The sequence below is a fragment of the Papio anubis genome, chromosome 14 (genome assembly GCF_008728515.1).
Source record: "Papio anubis isolate 15944 chromosome 14, Panubis1.0, whole genome shotgun sequence".
Lineage (NCBI taxonomy): Eukaryota > Metazoa > Chordata > Mammalia > Primates > Cercopithecidae > Papio > Papio anubis.
This window is the reverse complement of record NC_044989.1, coordinates 44,982,826-45,007,476: the sequence shown is the minus strand read 5'-3', so window position 1 is coordinate 45,007,476 and position 24,651 is coordinate 44,982,826. Positions and strand designations below refer to the sequence as shown.

Sequence of the window (24,651 nt, the reverse complement as noted above, 5' to 3'; positions counted from 1 at the left end):
AAGTCACTGTTTTAGGTTTAACTTCAGCAAAGGAATGACCCTTCAGTATTTACCAACTGATTTTTATGAGAGCTCAGAATGATGCCATATTCTAATTTTACTTGGCTCTACCCCTTTAGTTGAGCAATCGTGGGCGATTCATGTATTTTCTCTGGGACTGAGTCTTTTCGGGTGTCAGGTGAAAGGGCTGACTATATTTGGGCTAAATATATTTTCAGATGTAAACATCTGTGAGTTGTGATTTGGAGCTATCCATGATCACAGCATCTGAAAGAAAACAAATTCTAGAGCCTACAGTATTTCCATTTTGAGGGAAAAAAAATTTCACAAAATCGGCTTAAAAATCAATCATTTTTCATCATTTAGAGTAAAGTAAAAAGGACTGAAAAAAGAGAAACAATTTAGAGTGTATAGCAAGCGCGAAACTGCTGAGAGAGCAAGCGGGGTGGGTTGCTGCAGGCCAGTGTACTTTCCGCCATTTCTTTCCAAAGTCTCGGGCTGCAGGCACACAGATGTGCTGATCGCCCTGCATACCCAGCTCAATGGGCCGGTCAGGGTATGGGTGGCATTTCAGATATGCTTTCTAAGCCTTTTGAGAATTCAAATGCACAGAGTTATTTCTATTTTTGCAGAGCTACAATAAACTGGAGGGCCATCAACCACTGAATGAAAGCGTTCATTGGATAAAAAACATCTTACTTCCAGACCCTTAGATTATATTGTGATTGAACAGGAGTCTGGAAAGGCAGGCTTAAAATTAACAATCACTCACTATTCTAACTCAGCAAGGACCAGGCTGGACTGCATTCCAGCAGAAAGGAATCCTTATATTAAACTCAACATTAAACAAGTCAACTGAGGAACTTAATAGGCAGGTTTTTTTCTACACCTGTGGTTAAATATTCTAATATTTTGATGTTTGTCAACAGCATCCTTTTGCAGGTATGGCTGCACCTCAATTTTTCCTTCTGTTTATTTCAAAGTTGACATTTTACAAGTTATTTAGGAACTGTTGAACCATGAAACTATTTTTCATTGTCAAAAATGCTGAATGGTGAAATAATGACTAGCTTTCACAGTTTGCCTCTTTATTTTATAATCTAGTTGAGCTACTAAATTTAGTTGTGAACTAACAGACTGTCTCTTCTGGGAAATAAGTTATTTCCCCCACTGCCTACAGGTTTTTGAATGTTTGAATGTAAATATCTGAATATATGAATGATTTAAGAACATAAACATATCACCGTTTGTTGTAATCATGTGCATTTTACTTGAACCACAATGTGGGTTTGGAATAGGTTTGTGAATAGAGCTTGTTTTCATGTAAATGGGATCAAGCGGTACCACTGGTTAGCTATTCAGGGAATCAGACAATGCCACCCTTGCTGGAAATGCTTCAATAAGATTTTAATCCATGTACCTAATATTTGAACTCCGACTCTTGCTTCATATTCCTGTGGCCTAATCCAGATCTCATTGCTGACAATGACCAAAGGATGGTGTGAGACTTAATGTGATCTATTTATGTGTGGCACCTCTTTCTGACACTGAGGATTTCAGGTTTCGTCTTGGAGGTGGTGTCTAAAGAGAGCTTTCTTTTCTCTCCTGTGACATTCTTAAAAAAATGTAGCACGGTTTGCCTGCCTGCCTGCCTGCCTGCCCCTAGAAGCAGCATCCATGCAATAACTCTTACAGAGAAACACCACACCAACAGGACATAAAGAACTCGTGGAATCCTGTGCTTCACTGTACATGCACAACGTGCATATTAGAAATATTACTGTACTTTCTAAGTTTCTAAGCAACTTACCCATCCCCACAAATATGAAGAGAGACCATTACCAAAGCATTTCTTTTGGAAATACTATCAGCATCGCAGTGAGAGTAGCTTAATGTTTCACATTTACAAATGGGAAATTATAAACAGGCTGACATTCTGGCATTTACAACACCCAGAGGAAAAAAAAAAACAATTCATGCATGGAAAAGCCATTTATAAAATGAAGCCTGGTGTATTTAGTTCATTTGAAGCCATAAATTCTCACACAGCTACCAGATATGTATCTATGTGTGTGTGTATACATTTAATATTGTATTATGTTATGTGTGTGTAATGTAAGTCTTAAACTGAATATGCATTATGTATATCAGTGGACGTGACCCTGTTGTCGGCTAGGGAAAAAAGACTGTTTTTCAAACATGTTGTGTGGCTATTTTTAACCTGAGAACATTAATCAGAAAAGAGCTTAAATCTTACTTCCTCTGCTTTTCCCTCTGGTACAAATAGGATGACATGGTGATGACATGGTGAGAGTGTCCATAACACAAGGTATGACAAAGCCAGGCTGTTTTGATATTTGTGTAAGGGACAAATTTAACTCTAAATCTCTTGGCCAGACCTGCCTTCCCCATATAATCAGAGCCTATCCACGTGTGACCCTCTTCTAAAGCTTCAGGAAGACGCTGCCCCTTCCCTCTTGCCGCTGCTCTCTGATCTGACTTTCATGCTTAATCTGATCTAATCCTGCCAGCATTATCTTCATCTGTGCAATGAAACCTGGAGGATTCTTTCTCATATTTGGTGAGGAAAGGCATTTACTAAATTACTTGCTCGAATCATACCGTGAGGTTTTAGCTCCTTATTTTTGATAAGATGATGGCTGCAGCATTGAGGCACATTATCAATGATTAGTCAGAAATCTAGGTTTCTCCCATTTTTGGAACAAGATTTTCTGAAACTGGGTGCAAAAAGACTAAAAGGGCTCTGAAAAACTAGAAACTCTCAGCTAACAATAGAACAAAATATTTATTTTTCATGGAGAAGTATTTTTTTTTCCGAAGAAAAAAAGCAAACCTAATTCCAATGACTTTTGTAGAAAAGTTATCCATTGAAAATCTTAAAATAATAATAATAACGAAACCCACTTCCTGAAAATTTCATTCAACTCTCCTCTAGGGAAAGTCTTCTCTGAGTTCTGGATCTCATGATTGGCCCTATCAATGTAACAGAAGTTCTTCAGAATCTGAACTTAATGTGTTTTAAAATCTAAAGTGTCCTGATAAACATCATGATAAAACTACAAACAAGATCTTACCCTTAACAGGGAAAATACTTGTGAATTGTCAATGTTTCCCATAAGCTGAAATAATTATTATTCAAATTGCATGAAGAAATACATAAGATTAGTTCAAATAATTATTAAGGTCTGATGCCTATTTATCCTTTAACTTATGATCAGACTTTCATTAACAAATAAGTAGACTGGGCTAAAATAAAGGGCAAAATACCTAATGTAAATTATTTTTAAAATGCAGGCACCTGACAGAGATTGTCATGTTATTATTTGCATAAGAATAAAATGAAATTTTATAATTTTTGTTTTATGTATAATTAAATATTATAATTGAATACACTGAAAACATTAGATAGCAAACATATATTTTAAGAAGAGCTATTTCCCCAAAGATATTCCATAGATATGTTTATTTGCTAGAGAGTATGTGTGTGTACACACACATATATATTCCCTTATATCAATAGTCAGATCTCTCCTAAGAAGTAAGCTAATTGAGCTGTTTGTGTTGATAAACTCCTTTTTCTCCAGACTATTCCTCTCCGAGCCATAATTATTTGCAATTTGCCTAAGTCGTCCATTTACTGATACGTCAAGCATGAAACAGAGGCAATTCCAGAAAATGGAAATGCTTCTCAAAATCAATCTTTGGGAAATAATGTGGTAGAAGTTACTGTGTGATAGAAGACTACCTTATAACTGTCACATGGAGATGAATATTAATTTGTTGAGGTTAAGGTGGCTTTGTGCTTCATTTGTTGACTTTGCTTAGCCGTCAGCAAAGCAGCACAGCCCAATTACTCCAGCAAAGCTATTTTTTTCTAACAGGAGTTTTATGATTTTTATGTACTTACCAGTCAGCACACATAACAATGTCAAAATGTCCTTCCAGTTGAGAGACATCTGTCTCATTATCCCATCGTAAAACGCTTGAGGAGAAAAAGATTTTAAAAATTATACATAGGGTTTTTTTTTTTAACTTTTGATTTTGAGCTATTAACATTATTTTTTGTGGCACTTGAAATTATTTAAAAAAGGTATGATAAAAAATAGGATGTAACCGTCTTCTGTGTTTTATTTAGTATTGAAGTCTAGAAGAATTCTCTACTTAAATACAATAGTTAACCTTTTTGTTAGTTTTTATAGGTTTTTGTAGACAAACTAGAGAAAAATATGTTATCTTTACCATAGTCATTATAATGATTCTAGACCCTTAACATCAATGAGGTACATATTGAAACCAAAGTATTCCACATTTGACTGGAATACAAATTTATAAAAATAAATGATGTGAGACAGTTTATATCTATACTGCCTGGCATCTCAGTTGCTTTTCGTATTGATGAAATGAGCAATTTGGCAAGATGGAAGAAAAGAAGAGTCAAATTTCATTTGGTAGTTATTGGTTTTTAGGCATAGTGAAAAATTCACCCACACTGACACTTAGTCTTCCAAAGGGGATCAGGATTAAAACTTCACATTAATAACAATAATTAGTAACATGCATTTGAAAACTTTAGTATTTAATGCTTATGAGGCCAACCAGAGGTTTTTAGTTACTCTCAATTAATAACTGTGATGATTAGCATTTTACCATATTCAAGTTTTTTAATGATTCATCTTACCACAGCACCAAAACTGTGATTTACAGTACTATTTTTCAAAGTAAAATTCTGTTCCTATTTTCTATTTTGATTCTTTAGACCTAACCAGAGTGAACATGTCCTACCCTGCCCAGTTATATTTGCTTGTTTTGGTGGATTCATTTCTTCTACATCTTCCCTAGGTGAAAAGTCATGTGTCTGAATATAATAATAAGTCTTATACTAGGTAGCTCAAAAGATCTTTTCATATACAATACATTAATATACATTAATGCCAGTTAATTTCTCAAGGTAGAAAAGATTAAAGACATCACCACAAAAATACCTCCACAGGCTGGGCAGCAGTTGTTCATTGACTTGTCCAACTCGTTCTTACTGAGCCACTCCTCACTGTGTGTCAGGTCCTGTACTGTGCCATAGACCATGCCTTCACAGGGGCAGCCTGATGGGCCATATGGACACATAAACCCCCAATTCCTATGCTGTATCCTATGCATTGGTTGAGTATACAGACTTGGAGCATGGGAGGGCTTTCCAGAAGCTGTGGGTTACCTCAGTGTTCACAGGTTCAGTAATACCCAGATAAGCTTTATAAATTAACTTTAGTGTTGCTGTACTTGCTGAGGCCTACTGGATAGGCAAGAAATGAAGGAAATTAGGAAATCCCTAAGAGATCAATGCTTACTTTGTTTACGCATTTCTCAGAAACTCCATGCACCTGGGGAGAGCCAGAAGCAACCAACACCAACTTCTCTGGAAATGCTGAGGCTCCCAGTGTACCTGGGACTCAGGCTCAGTGAGAGCTGGGGCCTGCTCAGCCCTCATCAGAGCCCTGAGTCTTAGAGTCTAAGACTTGAACCATGAGCAAGATGGTTTAAAGTATACATCTATACTAGACGTTCTCAGATCAGAAAAGTAATGTATCCATCCATCACATGAATCTTGAAAAAAAAGATTAAAGTATTAAAATATTCATAATCTTACCATTCCACAAATGTCTCTTTAGAATTTGCTTTTAATACATACGCAATTACTAAAGCACAAGAGCAGACTGCAGGAAATCCTGCGGTGATGGTGGATGTTGTATTTCTGAGGTGCTTCAGCCCCTTGGTTCAACAAAGACAAACTGGAGAGATAGGGATCTAAGCAGCCACTGGGTATGGATTCCCACAGCGGCTGTAACAAGTCATGACTCTAAAATAAATTGAAATGCCCGGCTTGGTCACATGGACCGTAACACATTCCCAAAAGGCATTTTTCCCCAGTTCTCATGAGGCTTATGGCTGTGCTATAAGCATGTGACAGAGAGAGAGTGGTATTGTGGACAGAGTTCAGCTTTAGCACAACAGACAGACCTAGGTTCAAATCTTGGCTCCTCCCCTTAGTAGCTGTATGAGTTTGGGCAATTATGTAACCTTTCTGAGCTTGTTTTCTGATCTGTAAAATGGGGATAACACTAGCTCTCTCCTTGAACATTCTAAGAGCACCATTCATACAGTACCTGGAGTTGTATTGTTCATGTAACATATAATGAGAATGGTGCTTCCTGGAGCTGTGCAGTCAGGCAGCCTGCTATCTTGGAAGACTAGAGATGATAGGGAGTTCACTGTTCACTCCTCTCCTCCATGACCTTGTCCTCCACCTTTGGAGATACACTCCCATGCATGCTTGTGAGAGCATGTGCTTCCACTATGGGGAAGGACCAGACTTTGTATCTAATCTGTTGCAGACCAATGCTTTTGTAAAATATAGTCACAAAGAAATAGACAAATGAGATTAAAAACACAAAGGCATTCCCAATACAAGTCCACTGATCATATGCTTGGATGTCGCAGCAGTGTTTCTAAACATTTATTTTCAATTTCTGAACTTATCTCCTTGCAGATCAGTAACATACAGTTCACAGACTGGCACCAGTTCATGGCCTACTCATTGAGTAGCACTCCTCCAAACCTATCTTTACCAGTTACTGCAACTCTAGCCACTCTCCGACCAAGCCCTCCTATCTTTCACAGCTCATTCTTTCTAGAAGGTACTCTTTAGTGCCACTGGCCCACACTGATCCTATCACCATGTCACTGTCCCACTTCCCTATGTTTATCTTTCTTTCTTGTTCAGCTTAAATTCCATGGCCTATCATTGTAACTACTCCCTTGCATACACCCTCAACTTCCTCATCCCTCTCTTACTTCCTTATGTTTGTTAAATCCAGCTCTCTGCCTGGCCCATGACTGCACCTGTGCACCTGAATGTGGCTAGAGACAGTACACAAGCATCCTCACTGGCTTTGCTTTGAATTCATGACCATGAGCCTCAAGTGGACTCTTAATGACATCTGGCAGTTATACTTACATTTCCTTTGCCCATTTAGCCTCCCACTATCCTAGGTCATTATTTTGCACTTTCTACTCTCTCTTCAAAATTCTGACACTATTCCCCTCCTCCTCACTTTCAGATGATGACCCTGCTTCTTTCTTTACTGTCAAAATTGCAGCAATCAGGCTGGGCACGGTGGCTCATGCCTGTAATCCTAGCACTTTGGGAGGTGGAAGCAGGTGGATTGCTTAAGCCCAGGAGCTTGAGACTAGCCTGGGCAACATGGCGATACCCCCCCTCTGCTAAAAATACAAAAAATTACCTGGGTGTGGTGGCACACACCTGTGGTCTCAGCTACTCCGGAGGCTAAGGTGGGAGGATCATCTGAGCCCAGGAAGTCAAGGCTGCAGTGAGCCGTGATCTAGCTACTGCACTCCAGCCTGGGTGACAAAAATGAGACCCTTTCTCAAAAAAAAAAAAAAAAAAAAAAAAATGCGGCAATCAGTTAGGAACTTCCATAAACTCCTACCACCACACTTATGTTCCTAATAGCATCTGAACCTGCATACGCTGCCTTCCTGCCTATTTACCATAGATGAACTATCTGTACTCCTATCTACAGCCAGTACCTTCTCTTATGCCGCCTAGACCCAGCCCCTTTGATCTATTCTAGGACATGCTCTAGCATTTTCCTTTCCCTTTCCTATATCAGCTCTCTTCTTTCTCTGGATTATTTCCATCAGTATCCAAACATGGAGTTATTTCCCCCCTTGTAAAATATCCTCTCCTGGCAGTTACTGCACCATTTCTCTATTCCTCCTTTGCAACAAAACTCTTTGAGAAAATTGTTTGACACTCTCTTGCCAGTTCCTCTCCTCTCATTCTCTTAAAATTCACTCTAGCCAGGTTTTTGTCCCCACCGTTCCACCAAAAATGCTGCTGTCAAACTCACCAAAGATCCCCACATTGCTAAATTTAGGTCAGTTCTTAGTCTTTATCTTACTTGATCTATCAGCCTGAACCTCTCCCATGAACTCTAGATTCATATATCCAACTTCCTATTTTAATATTTCCACTTAGACATCTACTAGACATCTCAAACTTAACATGTCCAAATTTGAATTCCCAATCATTTTCCCCAAAACTCACTTCATTCAGTCTTTTAAAAATCTCGTTAATGGTAATTCCATCTTTCCAGTTGCTCAGGCCAAAAACCTTGAATATATCCTTGACTCTTCCTTTTATAGTCCACATTGAATACGCCACAAGTGCAGTTCATTCTACCTTTGAAATATATCAAAATCTAACCACTTCTCTCTATCTCTACTGCCCTCCCCAGTCTAAACTACTATCATCTTTCATCTGAATTATTGGATAGGCCCCTAATTGGTCTCCCTGCTTCCATCTGTCACCCAAAAATCTCTGCTCAAGAGACCAGCCAGAGTGATTCTTTTAAAACATGTATCAGATCATGAGCCTTTTCTCTCTTCACTCAGAGCAAAAGCCAAAGTCTTTACAATGACCTGAAAACCCTTATACAATTGGGCCTGGTTACTACTCTGTCCTCATCTCCTATTACTCTCCTCCTTGGTCTCTTTGCTGTAGTAACACTGGCCTCCTTATGCTTTGCTGAATACACTGGCATGGTTCTGTTCTAGGGTCTTGATACTGGCTGCTTGAGCAGCCAAAATGCTCTTTCTCCAGATACTCTAGAGCTACAGCTCATTCTGTCACGTCCTTCAGGTCTTTCTGTATATGTCTTACCTTCTCAGGGAGGCCTCCCCTGACCATCCTCTTTAAAACTGCAATCATTTATTTTCAGTCCAGCACTTCTAAAACCCCCTTATCTTGCTCTTTATTTTTCTATAGCAGCTATTACCCTTTAATGTGCTATATAACTAGATTATTGATTTTGTTTCTTCTCTCTTTCCCCACTAGAATATATGTGCCACAGGGATATAGATTTTTAAAATCTGTTTTGTACAGTGATGTATTTCCAGTGCCTAGAATAGTCCCTAGCACCTAATAGCTGCTCAGTAAATATGCCATATGGATGAATTGTGTGTGAGTGTACCTAGCACAGTGCCTGGCACGCAGAAGGCCCTCAAGAAATAGAGGTTTCTATTGTTAAATTGCTCTCTGAATAGAATGTGTGGATTAGCTAGACATGAAGGCCACTTAAAATGCTTTCCAAAGATTTCTGCTTCCAGCAAAGATGGCATAACAAGGCCCCATTTAGCTTTTTGTCTGAAACAACAACAGAAAACCTAGACAAAACATATAAAACAATAGTTTTCAAGACACTGAACATCAGCAACACAGGACAGTAATCCTTAAGAAGAGAGAAAGAAATGAAATGAGCCCTACCTTTACCCCAGCTTACTGCCTTGAGAGTTTCCAGGCCATAGCATAGAGGAGGGAAATGAGATAGAAGCAGGTGGACTGCCTGAGTTAAGAAGATAGGGCCAGGCATGGTGGCTCACGCCTGTAATCCCAGCACTTTGAGAGGCTGAGGTGGGTGGATCATGAGGTCAGGAGTTTGAGACCAGCCTAGCCAAGATGGTGAAACCCTGTCTCTACTAAAAATACAAAAATTAGCTGGGCACGATGGTGGGCACCTGTAATCCCAGCTACTTGGGAGGCTGAGGCAGGAGAATTGCTTGAATCTGGGAGGCAGAGGTTGTAGTGAGCCTAGATCACACCACTGCACTCCAGCCTGGGCAACAGAGCGAGACTCCATCTCAAGAAAAAAAAAAAAAAAAAAAAGAAGAAGATGGAACTGAGAGTCTAAGGAAACTAAGGTAGTCAGAGTTCCCAGGATAAAATACTGAATAGGAGAGCACTGGAGAGAGAGAGACAGAGAGAGAGAGAGCACTCTGGAGATCTGTGGATGGTCCCCCTAGAATATTCTGTGGATGACTGATTCATGCATGTGTGTGAAGAAACTATTTGAAGTTGGGAAAAGATCATGTCAAAAAATTGAGGGGGGCCGGGCGCGGTGGCTCAAGCCTGTAATCCCAGCACTTTGGGAGGCCGAGACGGGTGGATCACGAGGTCAGGAGATCGAGACCATCCTGGCTAACACGGTGAAACCCCGTCTCTACTAAAAATACAAAAAACTAGCCGGGCGAGGTGGCGGGCGCCTGTAGTCCCAGCTACTCCGGAGGCTGAGGCAGGAGAATGGCGGGAACCCGGGAGGCGGAGCTTGCAGTGAGCTGAGATCCGGCCACTGCACTCCAGCCCGGGCTACAGAACAAAACTCCGTCTCAAAAAAAAAAAAAAAAAAAAAAATTGAGGGGGAGTGAGTCAGTGCTCACACAGAGCCAGGAATAGTGCCTGTTCAACCAGCCAGATTAGAAAACCGCAGAATTTACAAGCATTGTATAGAGTCCTCAGAAGGGTCTTGTCTCAGTAGTAGGGAATAATTAGCCCTAGACTAAATGCTGCTCTGGTTCTGCCTAACAAATCTTAAAAGCAAGACCCAAACATATCAAACGATTTCAAAGTAACTTAACTGTATCCCAGAACAAAACTCAAAAACACACTTTGGGCGGTCAAGGTGGGAGGATTGCTTGAGGTCAGGAGTTCAAAAACAGCATGGGAAACATGGCAAGATCCCATCTCTACAAAATGTACAAAAATTAGATGAGCATGGTGGTGTATGCTTGTGTTCCCAGCTACCTGGGGGGCTGAGAAGGGAGGACCACTTGAGCCCAGGAAGTTGAAGCTGCAGTAAGGTGTGATTGTGCTACTCCACTCCAGCCTGCATGACTGAGTGAGACTCTGTCTCAAACACAGACAAACACAAAATCTCAAAAACATTTACAGAAATATAAAAACATTCAGATCCCAACAAAGTAAAATTCAAAATACCTGGTATACAATCCAAGATGGCCAGACATATAAAAAATTGAAATAATAAAAACCATAATGAGAAGACAAATCAAACAACGGAACTCAATTGAACACTGACAAAGATGTCAGAATTAGCAGACACAGGCATTACAATAGTTACCATAATAGTCTTTAATATATTCTAAGAATCAAGTAGAGACATGGGAGGTATCTTTTAAAGCCCCAAATCAAACTTCTAGAGATGAAAACTACAATGCCTGAGAAGAACAATACATTGGATAAGATTAACAGCAGATAAGACACTGCAGAGAAGACTAGTGAACTTGAAAACATAGCGATAGAAACTATCCAAAATGAAATATATGTAGGAAAAAAAAGGAATAAAAATAAAGAGTGAGCTATGGGACAAATTTAAGTGGTCAATACATGTGAAACTGGACTTCTCAAAAAATAGGAGAGAGGAGATAACAGAAAAAAATATTTGAAGAAATAATGGCTGAAAAATGTCCTAATTTAAGGAAAACTGTTAACTCAGAGATCAAGAAATTTCAACAAGCCCAAACACAAGAAACATGAAGAAAACTAGCAGGCACACAATAATAATCAAATTGCCCAAAAGTAGTGATAAAGAGAAAATCTGAAAAGCACCCAGAGGAAAAAGATGTTTTATATACAAATAAAGATAAGGATGACAGCATATTTTTTTTTGTGAGGAATATGCAAGTCAGAAGACAGTGGAGCAGCATCTTTAAAGTACTGCAAGGAATAAAAAACAATTGTTAACCTAGAATTGTATAGCCAGTGAAAATGTATTTCAAAACAAGGTGAAACAGATGTTTTCAGACATACAAAAAGCTGAAGGAATTAATCACCAGCAGACCTACATTGCAAGAAATGTTAAAGGAAATCCTTAAGGCAGAAGAAAAATGATATCAGATGGAAATGTACATGAAGGAATCAGAAATAGTAACTACATAGGTAAATATATATATGACTATTTCTTATTATTTAAACCTCTAAATATAATTGGTTAAACAAACAAGTATTGTGGGGTGATAATATATGTATAGATAAAAAGTAGGACAATAGTAGCATAAAGACTTACAGGAGAAAAATGGCAGTATACTACCGTAAGGTTTTATTTTGTTTTGTTTGAGACAGAGTCTCGCTCTGTTGCCCAGGCATGAGTGCAATAGCACGATCTCAGCTCACTGCAACCTCAGCCTCCCAGGTTGAAGCGATTCTCCTGTCTCAGCCTCCCGAGTAGCTGGAATTACAGGCACCAACCACCATACTTGGCTAATTTTTTTTTTTTTTTTTTTTTTTTTTTTTTTTTTTTTTAGTAGAGATGGGGTTTCATCATGATAGCCAGGCTGGTTTCAAACACTTGGCCTTAAGTGATCCACCCACCTTGGTCTCCCCAAGTGCTGGGATTATAGGCGTGAGCCACCATGCCCAGCCATAGGTTTTAATAATATACATGAAATGGTATATCATTTGAGGATAGTCTGTGATAAGTTAAAAATATATACTATAAAATCTAAAGTAACCACTAAAATAAAAAAACGAAGAGTTATAGCTAATAAGCGAACAAAGGAGATAAAATAAAATAAGAAAATCAACTCATTTAATCCAAAAGCAAGCAGAACAAGATGAAAAGGGGAACAAAGAATAGATGAAATACAAAACAAATAGTAAAATGACAGATTTAAATCTAACCCCATCAATAATTGTACTAAACAAAAACGGTCTGAACACTCCAATTAAAAGGCAGAGTGCGTCAGACTAGACAAAAAGCTAGATCCAAGTACACATGGCTTACAATAAATGCATTTTAAATATAAAAACGCAAATAGGTTAAAAGTAAAACGATGGACAAAGATATACCAAGCAACACTAGTCGAAAGAAACCTGGAGTGTCTGTATTAATATCAGACACAGTAGATTTCAGAGCAAAGAATGTACTAGGAATAAGGAAGATCACTTTACAATGTTAAAGGGTCAGTTCAAGAAGCAGACATAACAATTCTAAATATTCATGCATTGAATAACAGAGCTTCAAATTTATGAAGCTGAAATGGATAGAAGTACAACTGCAAAAAAACACAGACAAAACCAAATTATTGCCAGGGATTTCAATACTCCCCTCTCAGTAACTGATGGAACAAGTAGACAGAAAATAAGCAAACCTATAGATGACTTAAACAACACTATCAATAACTTGACTTAATTGATATTTATAGAATACACTCAACAATAGCAGAATAGATGTTCTTTTCAAGTAGACAATTTACCAATATATGCCTATTCTGGGTCATAGTGTAAGTCTCAATAAATTTAAAATGATTCTAGTCATACAAAAAATATGTTCCCTGGCTGGGCATGATGGCTCATGCCTGTAATCCAGCACTTTGGGAGGCTGAGGGGGGTGGAACACTTGTGGTCAGAAGTTTGAGACCAGCCTGGCCAATATGGTGAAACCCCCTCTACTAAAAATACAAAAATTAGCCTGGTATGGTGGCACGTGCTTGTAGTCCCAGCCACTCAGGAGGCTGGAGCAGGAGAATAGCTTGAACCCGGGAGGCGGAGGTTGCAGTGAACTGAGATCGCACCATTGCACTCCAGCCTGGGCATCGCAGCGAGACTCTATCTCAAAAAAAAAAAAAAAAAAAAAAAAAAAGAAATCAATAATCTCTGTAAAATTCTCAAATATTTGGAAAATAAATAATGTACTTCTAAATAACCTGGGGTTCAAAGAATAAATGAAAACATAAATTGACAATTATTTTGCATTGAATGAAAATACATCAAAATTTATGGGATGCCACTAACGCAGGAGATAAAAACTTAGAGGAAATTAATAGCACTAAATACCTTTATTAGGAAAGAAAGGTCTCAATTATTGAACTCAGTTTCTAGCTAAATATACAAGAAAAAGAACAGTAAGTTAAACTTAACCAGAAAAAAAGAAATAATAGAGATTAGAGCAGAAGTGAATAAAACAGAAAAAAATTAAAGAAAAATCAATGAAACCAAACACTGATTCTTTGAGATCAGTAAAATTGATAAACCTGTAGCCTGACTTATCAGGAAAAAAGGGAGAAGATATAAATCACCAATATCATTAATAAGAGACGTGCCATCACTACAGATTCCATAAATATTAAGAGGATAATATTTATGGAATACTAATACAACATATCCGAAGTTGTCCATAATATACATATGAACATATATATGGCAATGCATCATGATCAAGTGGGGTTTATCTTAAGAATATAAGAAGGTTGGTTTAACATTTGAAAATTGATCAGTATAATCTACTATATTAGCAAGCCAAAAAAGAAAAAACATATGATCATCTCAATAAAGGCAGAAAATGCTTCTGACAAAGTTTAATGTCTATTCCTGCTAAAAACTTTCAGTAACCTAAAAATAGAAAGGAAATTCTTTGGCCTGAAAAAAGTCATCTATGAAAAACCTATAGTTAACATGATACTTAATGGTGAAAGACCTGATGCTTTCTCCCTAACATCAGGCATAAGAAAAGTATGTTTTCTTTCATTCTTCAACACTGCACTGGAAATTACAGTCCCTTTTTGTATAAAGAGATATACAAAAATAAGCTTCTAGAACTAATAAGTGAGTTTAGTAGGATTGTGGGATACCAGATCAATGTAAAAGAATCAGTTGTACTTCTTCATAAAATCAATAAATAATTGGAAGTTGGAATTTCCAATTTTATACCACTCACAACAGCATTAAGAAACCATTCTGTTTATAATAGCATAAAAATATGAAACACTTAAGATAATTCTGACAATGGATGAGAGAAATTAAATAAGACCTAAGTAAATAGAGGCAATTTGGTGAGCAAAGGATGAAACGATGTTTTAACAATTGAATCTCCATTTTTTTAAACAGAACTTTAATCTATATCTCAGACCATATGCAAATATTGATGCAAAATGAGTCATAAACCTAAATGTAAGACCTAAAACTATAAAACTTGTAGATGAAAATGCAGGAGAAAATCTTTGTAACCTTGAGTTAGGCAAAGATTTCTCAGACACACACGAGAGTCATGATCCTTAAAAGAACAAATTGGTAAATTAGACTTTATTAAAATTAAAAACATTTGCACTTTGAAAGATCCTATGAGGAGAATGAAAAGACAAGCTATCAGCTGGGAGAAAATGGCAAATCATATACAGTATCTGATATAGGGCTTATATCCAGAACATATAAAGAACTCTCAGAGTATGTCAATGATAAGAAAAATAAGCAACCCATTTTTTTTTTTAAATGGGCAAAGCATTTGAACAGACACTTCACCAAAGAAGATATGTGAATGGCAAATAAGTACATGAAAATATATTCAACATCATTAGTCACTAGGGAAATTCAAATTAAAACTCCAAGCTGGGCATAGTCCTAGCTACACAACTATTTTTTAAACAAACTAAACAGAAAATGCTTTCTGAAAAAGAGCAGGGCACATATAAGTAGGACCCTTACCTATATAAGTTTTACCATCTAAGGCATAACATTCATGTGTGAAGACACGTAAAGGATGGTTCTACCAGACATCAAATCACGTCAACATGTTGCTTGTAATTATACTGACACCAAAGTAAAATTTATATTTTCTCCATTTTATTTCATCATAATATTAAAATCTTATTTCCATTCAAAGTTCATTACAAGGTGAAATACAATTTTGTAGGCAGAAATATTACACAATCAATAATCATTATAGAATTCTCCATGTTTTAGAAAAATCTTGGCTGGGCACTATGGCTCATGCCTGTAATCCCAGCACTTTGAGAGGCCAAGGTGGGAGGACTGCTTGAGGCTAAGAGTTTGAGACCAGCCTAAGCAACATAGCGAGACTCCTCTCTCTACAAAAAAATTAAAAAATTAGCCAGTTGTGGTGGTATGTACCTTTAATCCTAGCTACTCAGGAGTCTGAGACAGGTGGATCACTTGTGCCCAGGAATTTGAGGTTACAGTGAGCTATGATCTTGCCACTGTACTCCAGCCTGGATGACAAGGCAAGATTCTGTCTCTAATTTTAAAAATAAAGAAAAATTGTAACAGCTATGGACATGCCAAACCTGCGAAGTTTAACAGGTATAGTATAGCAGAAAGAATACATGGGCTTTGTAGCTAGATAGCTTTGAGTTCAAACACAAGCCAGTGAAGATGAGAGATGCTGAGTATCATTGCCCTCATCTGTAAAAAATAGACAGTAAGAGTTGCATCACAGGTCTCATTAAGAATTGAATGAGATGGAGTAAATGAAACCACATTATAGGTGCTCAAGAAATATTAGTTTCCCTTCCCTTATTCTTGCACTAACTTATATCATTTCATTCTGGCTTTGAGTTTGGGGTTTCAATCTGAAAAACAAAACCAAGTCAATTTCGGATAGGATGTTACCTGTGATGCAAAACTCACACTAAAAGAATTTCTCAAACAGATAGTCTCTGTTTCAAGTTTGTAATAAAAACTAATGTCAAATGGATTCACCCTAATTTGTATTTCATTGCAGTGATCACAGATAACTCTCCCTATAGAGATTTAAAGAATTTATTTTCTCATATTCTCATGTTTAGTATTCTTTGTTTACCTTTATATTTTCAGACTCTTGGTTGTAGGGGAGTGAGTCCTGTTTTTCGTTTGTTTGTTTGTTTTCTGAGACAGGGTCTCGCTTTGTCACCCAGGGTGGAGTGCAGTGGTGCAATCTCAGCTTACTGCAACCTCTGCCCCCTGGGTTCAAGCAATTCTCCTGCCTCAGCCTCCCTAGTAGCTGGAATTACAGGCATGTGCTACTACCATGCCCGGCTAATTTTTGTACTTTTAGTAGAGACGGGATTTTGCCATGTTGGCCAGCCTGGTCTCAAACTCCTGGCCTCAAGTGATCCGCCCGCCTCAGCCTCCCAAAGTGCTGGGATTACAGGCATGGGCCACCGTGCCCAGCTGAGTCCTGGTTTTAAACTCTGCTATTAAAAAGGTAGTTTCTTGTGTATTTGTGAAAGAAATGCACTGATAGAATTCTTGATCATGCTTGCTAAATGTAATGAACCTCGAAAACAAGCTATCTTACCAGCAGTAGGGAAGGCAGGCAGCCATGCTGTTTGCATGGATATTATAGGCATTCTTTACAGAGGATTCCAGTATCCTTTCCCAGTTTCTTTTTTTTTTTTTTTTGAGACGGAGTCTCGCTCTGTCACCCAGGCTGAGTGCAGTGGCCGGATCTCAGCTCACTGCAAGCTCCGCCTCCCGGGTTGACGTCATTCTCCTGCCTCAGCCTCCCGAGTAGCTGGGACTACAGGCGCCCGCCACCTCGCCCGGCTAGTTTTTTGTATTTTTTAGTAGAGACGGGGTTTCACCGTGTTAGCCAGGATGGTCTCAATCTCCTGACCTTGTGATCCGCCCGTCTCGGCCTCCCAAAGTGCTGGGATTACAGGCTTGAGCCACCGCGCCCGGCTCCCAGTTTCTTTTATGTCACTTCTCAAAGTCTATGTTGGCACAGCTCACTCTTGTAGAGGGTCATTTACAGTGTTTACCCAAACCAGTGAATCACTTCTCTTCTTTCAAATGATTTCCTATTTGCCACTCTCTCCTCTGCTTTTCCTTATCTTTTACAGAGTTTTAAACTTCCATATCGTAGAAGCCTCTCTAAGAACATGTTTTAAACACTTAGAGAAAAGGACACCATCTAAATCTGGAATTGAACACTCAGAATGAAAGGGGATATTGATCTGTTGACTTTCTAATTTGGGAGTCATTTATCTATAAATGTTATTGAAACCTCAGTGGATGCTGTGAGCAGCAGTACAACGAGGACATGTTCCTCGAGTAGCAAAATTATAATAGTCAAAAGGAACATACAATCGTATTCGGAAGACAAGACATTCAAATGAAACAAAAGAATTACAGATGGCCCTGTGTATTAGGGAGTAATCACTGTGGACTGGACAAGTTGGGGAAGGTATCCTGAAGAAGGTAGAACTGCATGTGATCTTACAGGCAGGATCTGGATGGGGAATGAAGAAGCAAGAGAACATATTAGACAAAGCCTAAAGAAGAAGCTAGGGTTTGGAGGCTGGAATGAACACATTCACACTTTAAGCTCCCCAAATATCCCAAGTCTTTGTTCTCAGCAGGTGACCTTACAGAAAGCCTGAGGCTATCTATCTGATACCATCTTTCTCCTCTTCTTCTTTTTCTCCTTTCCTCTTGTCTAAAAGGAAGTTGGGTCACTCTTCTCATTAAGGAGAGCTTCTCCATCTGTGTGCTGGATAAAACCACCCCTTCCTCTTCCCTAGTGGTTTTCAAACTGTGGCATACATCATAATTCTTAGACAGTCTGTTGAAATACAAATTCCTGAGCTTCAACCCCAGAGTTTCTGATTGAGTAGGTCTGGGGTGGGGCCTTGGAATATGCATTTCCAACAAGTATATAGCTGATGCTGACGGTGCTGGTTGGGGGCCACGCTTTGAGAAGCCCTGATCTAGATCCTTGCCTCATCAAACATCTCCCTTTCTTGTCTCCACTTCTTTCTTCTTTCTTGGCTGTACTGGCTTTGCCTGGTCACATGTTCAACTCTTCCACCCCAGCTTCCCCTTAGCACACACACAACTTCTCTCCCTTTGCCACCAACATTCTTATGGGAGTGGACGCTCCCATTAAGGTCATGTTCTTGTGATGTGACCTTTCTTCCGACAGTCATTGGACTGCTTTGCAATCTGCCTGACCTACCTTCAGTAATCTGCAGCAGCTGATCACACTCTCCTTAAAATGCTTTCTTGGATTTCTTCCATTAAGAAGTGGTATTGGCCGGGCGCGGTGGCTCACGCCTGTAATCCCAGCACTTTGGGAGGCCAAGGCAGGTGGATCATGAGGTCAGGAGATCGAGACCGTCCTGGCTAACACAGCAAAACCCCGTCTCTACTAAAAATACAAAAAATTAGCCGGGCGTGGTGGCGGGCACCTGTAGTCCCAGCTACTTGGGAGGCTGAGGCAGGAGACTGGCATGAACCCGGTAGGCGGAGCTTGCAGTGAGCCGAGATCACGCCACTGCATTCCAGCCTGGGTGACAGAGCAAGACTCTGTCTCAAAAAACAAAACAAAACAAAACAAGAAGTGGTATTATACCATACCACCCCAAGCCATCAACCTCGCTCTCCAGTCCCTTCTTAGTATCGCTTTCTGGCTCTTTTTACTGCTCCTGACACACAGACATTTTTTAAGATTCTGTCCTTGGCCATCTTCTCTTCTGACTTTCCAATTCCCATAGTTATGTTCTGATCACTTGCTTTTGATCTCCAAATCTTCTAGCACAATATTTTTCTGAGATTTGAACTTTTATTTCTAACCTCTAGTAGTTACCGTCACATATCTGTTCTACTGCCACCTCAAATGTAAATTTCCAAATGGCTATCTCTTACTCTGCCTCTATCTTACATTCTACATATAGTCACTTCTCTGGAATGACCCCATATTTGCTCACCATTTTCTACTCTCATTCAGGTCAGGGCTACCTCTTTTTCTCTCTCTGAAACTACTGAAATGGCTTTTTTAAAAAAACAAAAGACATGTTGTATTGTGATATAAGACACAGTAAACCACATGTAATAAATACATGCCTTAATTATTATCAGGCAAACACCCTTCTAACCACCACCCAGATTAAGAAATAGAAAATCCATACAAAAGATCAATGAAACCAAGAGTTGGTTCTCAAAAAAAAAAAAAAAAAAAAAAAATTGATAGACCCCCTAGCTATCTTAACAAAGAAAAATAAATAAAAGATTCAAATAAGCACAATCAGAAATGACAAAGGTGACATTACAACTGATCCCACAGAAATAGAAAAGATCTTCAGAGACTACTGTGGACAACCCTATGCATACAAATTAGAAAATCTAGAGGAAATGGATACATTCCTGGAAGCACACAGTCTCCCAAGATCGAATCAGGAAGAGATGGAAACCCTGAACAGACCAATATCAACTTCTGAAATTAAGTCAGTAATAACCTACAACCAAAAAAAGCCCTGGACCAGATGAACTCACAGCTGAATTCTACCAGACATGCAAAGAAGAACTGATACCAATCCTACTGAAACTATTCCAAAAAATTGAGGAGGAGGGGCTCCTCCCTAACTTATTCTATGAAGCCAGCATCAGCCTGATACCAATCTCTGGCGAAGACACAAAGATCAAAGGAAACTTCAGACCAATATCCCTCATGACCATAGACACAGAAATCCTCAACAAAATACTAGCAAATTGAATCTAGCAGCACATCAAAAAGTTAATACCCCATGATCGAGTAGGCTTTATTCCTGGGATGCAAGGCTGGTGCAACATACACAAAACAGCCGGGTGCACTGGGTCACACCTGTAATCGCAGCACTTTGGGAGGCCGAGGTAGGAGAATTTCTTGAGTCCATGAGTTCAAGACCAGCCTAGGCAGCAAAATTAGACCCTGTCTCTACAAAAAATTAAAAAAAAAAAAAAAAAAAAAAAAAAGCCTGGTGTGGTGGCACACACCTATAGTCCCATCCACTTGGGAGGCTGAGGAAGGAGGATTGCTTGACCCCAGGAGGTTGAGGCTGCTGTGAGCCATGGTCACACCACTGCACTCCAGCCTGGGTGACAGAGTGAAACCCTGTCTCTAAAAAACAAATGAATATATGTAAATCAATAAATGTGGTTCACCACATAAACAGAATCAAAAGCAAAAACCATATGACCATCTCAATAGATGCAGAAAAAGTTTTTCATAAACTCCAACATCCCTTCATGATAAAAAACCTCAACAGACCAAGCACAGAAGGAACATACCTCAAAATAATAAAAGCCATCTCTGACAAACCCACAGCCAACATCATCCTGAATGGGCAAAAGCTCAAACCATTTCCCTTGAGAACTGGAACAAGACAAGGATGCCCAGTCTCACCACTCCTATTCTGTACAGTACTAGAAGTCTTAAGCAGAACAATTAGCAAAGAAAAAGAAATAAAAGGTATCCAAATAAAAAGTCACACTATCTCTCTTTGCTGTTGATATGTTTCTATACTTAGAAAATCCTAAAGACTCTGCCAAAAGGCTCCTAGAATTGATAAATGACTTTAGTAAAGTTTCAGGATACAAAATCAATGTACAACAATCAGTAGCATTTCTTTACACAGTGTCCATGCTGAGAGTGAAATCAGGAACACAATCCCACTTAAATTAGCTACAAAGAAAATGAAATACTTAGGAATACAGCTAACCAAGGAGGTAAAAGATCTCTGGATCTTTTACAAAGATGACATTACAAAGGTCACCTTTTACAAAGGTGGCATTACAACTGATCCCACAGAAATAGAAAAGATCCTCAGAGACTACTATGAACAACCCTATGCATACAAATTAGAAAATCTAGAGGAAATGGATACATTCCTGGAAGCACACAGTCTCCCAAAATCGAATCAGGAAGAGATGGAAATGCTGATCTGAGAGCTGACTTTAAGTCAGGCCCTTTCCTTTCTTTGTAAGTGCATAACATCTAATAAAATAAGCAAGAAAATACAGTGAATGGAAGTGGCTTTACTGAATGGAAATCTGAACAACTTTATTTTTTATTTATTTATTTATTTTATTTATTTATTTTGAGATGGAGTCTTGCTCTGTCACCCAGGCTGGAGTGCAGTGGCGCCATCTCAGCTCACTGCAACCTCCACCTCCCAGGTTCAAGCAATTCTCCTGCCTCAGCCTCCCAAGTACCTGGGATTACAGGCGCCCGCCGCCACGCCCGGCTAATTTTTCTATTTTTAGTAGAGGCCAAAATGTTGGCCAGGCTGGTCTCGAACTCCTGACCTTGTGATCCACCCACCTCGGCCTCCCAAAGTGCTGGGATTACAGGCATGAGCTACCATGCCCGGCAAGAAAATCTGAACAACTTTAAATCTATGGAACACTGCAGAATTGAATGAGAAAATATCAGAGAGAACTCTAGTTTGGTGGTTCCCATGTGAGGGCTCCAGACCAGACATCAGAGTTACCTGTTAGAAATGCAAAACCCCAGGCCCGCCTCAGTCTCTCAGGGTGTGGGGCTCAAGAATGTGTGTCATAAGAAGCTATACAAATGATTCTGTGAACAAAGTTTGAGAACTGTTGTTACAGCGTATCACTTATATTTTTCTGGACTGACTTTAAAACTGATCCCAGCTCTGTGTTTTTGTTTGGAATTTAGCAGAAATGAACTTATTTCAGAGTCCAAAAGAGGGATAGTTTCCTAACATTCAGACCCCCTTCATGTTTGGGACCAGTATATTCTACACTGGTTAAAGAAGACTAGAAAGGGTTTCAAGACCTTGAAATGAAAGGTACTAATTATTTTACTAACTGTATTTTCCATTTCAAGTATCTCTGATCCTATGACAGCTGATTAACTTACACAGTTGCAAAACAAAGTGGCAACAAAATATTAGAATGAATGGACTAGAAATTACAATTATATACTGTCTCAGATGAAATCACAAAATTATTTATTGCTTTTTGGTGTTTTTATTTATTTTTCTTCCTTTTTTATGTTTCAAACTTACATACTTTCAAGTGCAGTGCATTTTTTAATGTAATTTTGTTCTTTCTTGCCACTATATCTCCAAATATCACATACAAAATAATGGGGTAAAAATTGTTCTGATCTAGAATTATGATCTAGTGTAGGGCAACCCACTAAGAGGTGGTTCAAAAGATAAGAAAAACTTCCAAATTATTTTAAATAGCTATCACGTCAATGCTATTTAAAATCGGACAAGTTTGCACAATAAAGAAAATTCTGGACCAATTTTACTGATGAATATCAATGCAAACAGCTCAGAAAACATCATATACTTTTTGGTAGAAAATTTAAAGTGGTTCAGCCACTTTGAAAAATAGTCTGGCAGGTCCTCAAAAGGTTAAATATAGAGTTACCATGTGACCATATAAACCCAAGAGAAATGAAACTTGTCACAAAAATGTGTACACAAATGTTCATAGCAGCATTATCCAGAATAGCAAAAAAAAAAAAAAAAAAAAAAAAAGAAAGAAAAAGAAAAAGGAAACATCTCAAATGTCCATCAGCTGATGAATGGATAAAGTGTGGTCTACCCATACAATGGAACAGTACTAAAAATGACAAATGTCCTGATACATGCTATACATGAATAACCTTAAAAACACTATTTTAAGTGATAGATTCCAGATGTGAAAGACCATATATTATACAGTTCCATTTATGTGAAATGTCCAGAATAAGCAAAAGCATAGCAACAGAACATAGATTAGTGGTTGCCTAACCCTGGAAGGGAGGAGGAGTGAGAAAGGGGGATGAGTATGAGGCCCTCCCCTCCCCTTCCCTCCCCTCTCCTCTCCTCTCTTTTTCTTTTCAATAGATGGGGTTTCACTATGTTACCCAGGCTGATCTCAAACTCCTGGGCTCAAGCAATTCTCCCACATTGGCAACCCAAAGTGCTAAGATTATAGGTGTGAGCCAGCACATCTGGCCAAGTATGAGCTTTCTTTTGGGGGTGATGAAAATACCCTAAAATGATTGTGATGCTTGCACAACTCTGTGAATATACTAAAAGCCATTTAATTATATATGCTTTCAGTGGGTGACTTGTATAGTAAGTGAATTATATCTCAATAAAGTTGTAATTTTTAAAAATCTCAGATAATTTGTTGTTAGAACACAGAAGCATATTAAAAGAAGAATTAAAATACTGTGACCAAGTAACTACTAGAAATGCAGAGATGTTTTAATATTAGGAAACCTGTTGATATAATTTGTCATAGTTATAAATAAAATAGGGAAAGCAATTTGAACATCTCCATAGATGCTGAAAAGATATCTGCTAAAGTTCCATATTTACTTATGATAACATCTCTTAAGAAATTTTAAGAAGATAAAAAATATCATATATATCTCAACTCAAAAGCTAATGCGTACTTAATGGGGTGAAAATTTAGTAGATTCCCAACAAAGTCAGACTCAAAGATGCCTATTATTTAATAATCATTGTGGAAATTTTTATCCAATAAAATTATACAAGAGACAGAAAAAGGAGGTATGAGAATTAGAAAGCAGATACAGTTGTCATCATTTGCAGATGATGTGATTGTTTGCTTAGAAAACTCAAGAGGATAAACCTGCAAAATATTCAAAACAATAACCCACTGAGGTGACTACACATTTACTATACGAAACCCCATAGTAAAACATAATGGAAGTAGAAAATATAATGGAAGAAAAAATCTTATTTGTAAGACCAATAAAAAATCTCTAAAAATAAACTTAAGAGACATAAAAATGCTGGTGAAACACCTTAAAAAACTTAAAAAGAGAACACCTGTTCTTGCATAGAAAGACTCCAAGTTTGTTAAATGTCGTCTTAGTAAATATGAAATATGAAAATATATTACAAAGTTATACTGACAAAAATTATGCAGTTTGGTAGGGTTGTACAAATAGATGCAATCCACTTCTGAAAATTTGTTGTATAGACACACTTGCAAATGTATAATTTATGTAAAGATGTGTCTCACTGCAGCATTGTTTATAATAGCAAAATATCAAAAACAAACTAATGTCCATTATTAAGGTAAAAACTAAATGATTGTTTAACAATGATTTATCATGTGACCATTCTCTAAAAAATTTTTTTAAGATGGCTCTATTTTTAAGTGAAGAACTCCTTTGAAAACAAAAATATTTTTATTGATACGTAACTTCTGTGATATACAATTCTGGGAAGGGA

The 24,651-nt window shown here is 38.2% G+C and overlaps 1 protein-coding gene across 4 annotated transcripts in view; it reads right to left on the bottom strand.

Annotated features, from left to right (window-relative positions):
- Positions 1-24,651, bottom strand: part of CAMKMT (calmodulin-lysine N-methyltransferase) — a 423,620-nt gene that overhangs the window by 24,414 nt on the left and 374,555 nt on the right. For all 4 annotated transcript variants that reach the window (XM_021924800.2, XM_021924801.2, XM_017947480.3 and 1 more), the window contains one exon: positions 3,929-4,003. In XM_021924800.2, the coding sequence (XP_021780492.1) occupies positions 3,929-4,003 (75 nt within the window). The remainder of the gene's footprint in view (positions 1-3,928; positions 4,004-24,651) is intronic.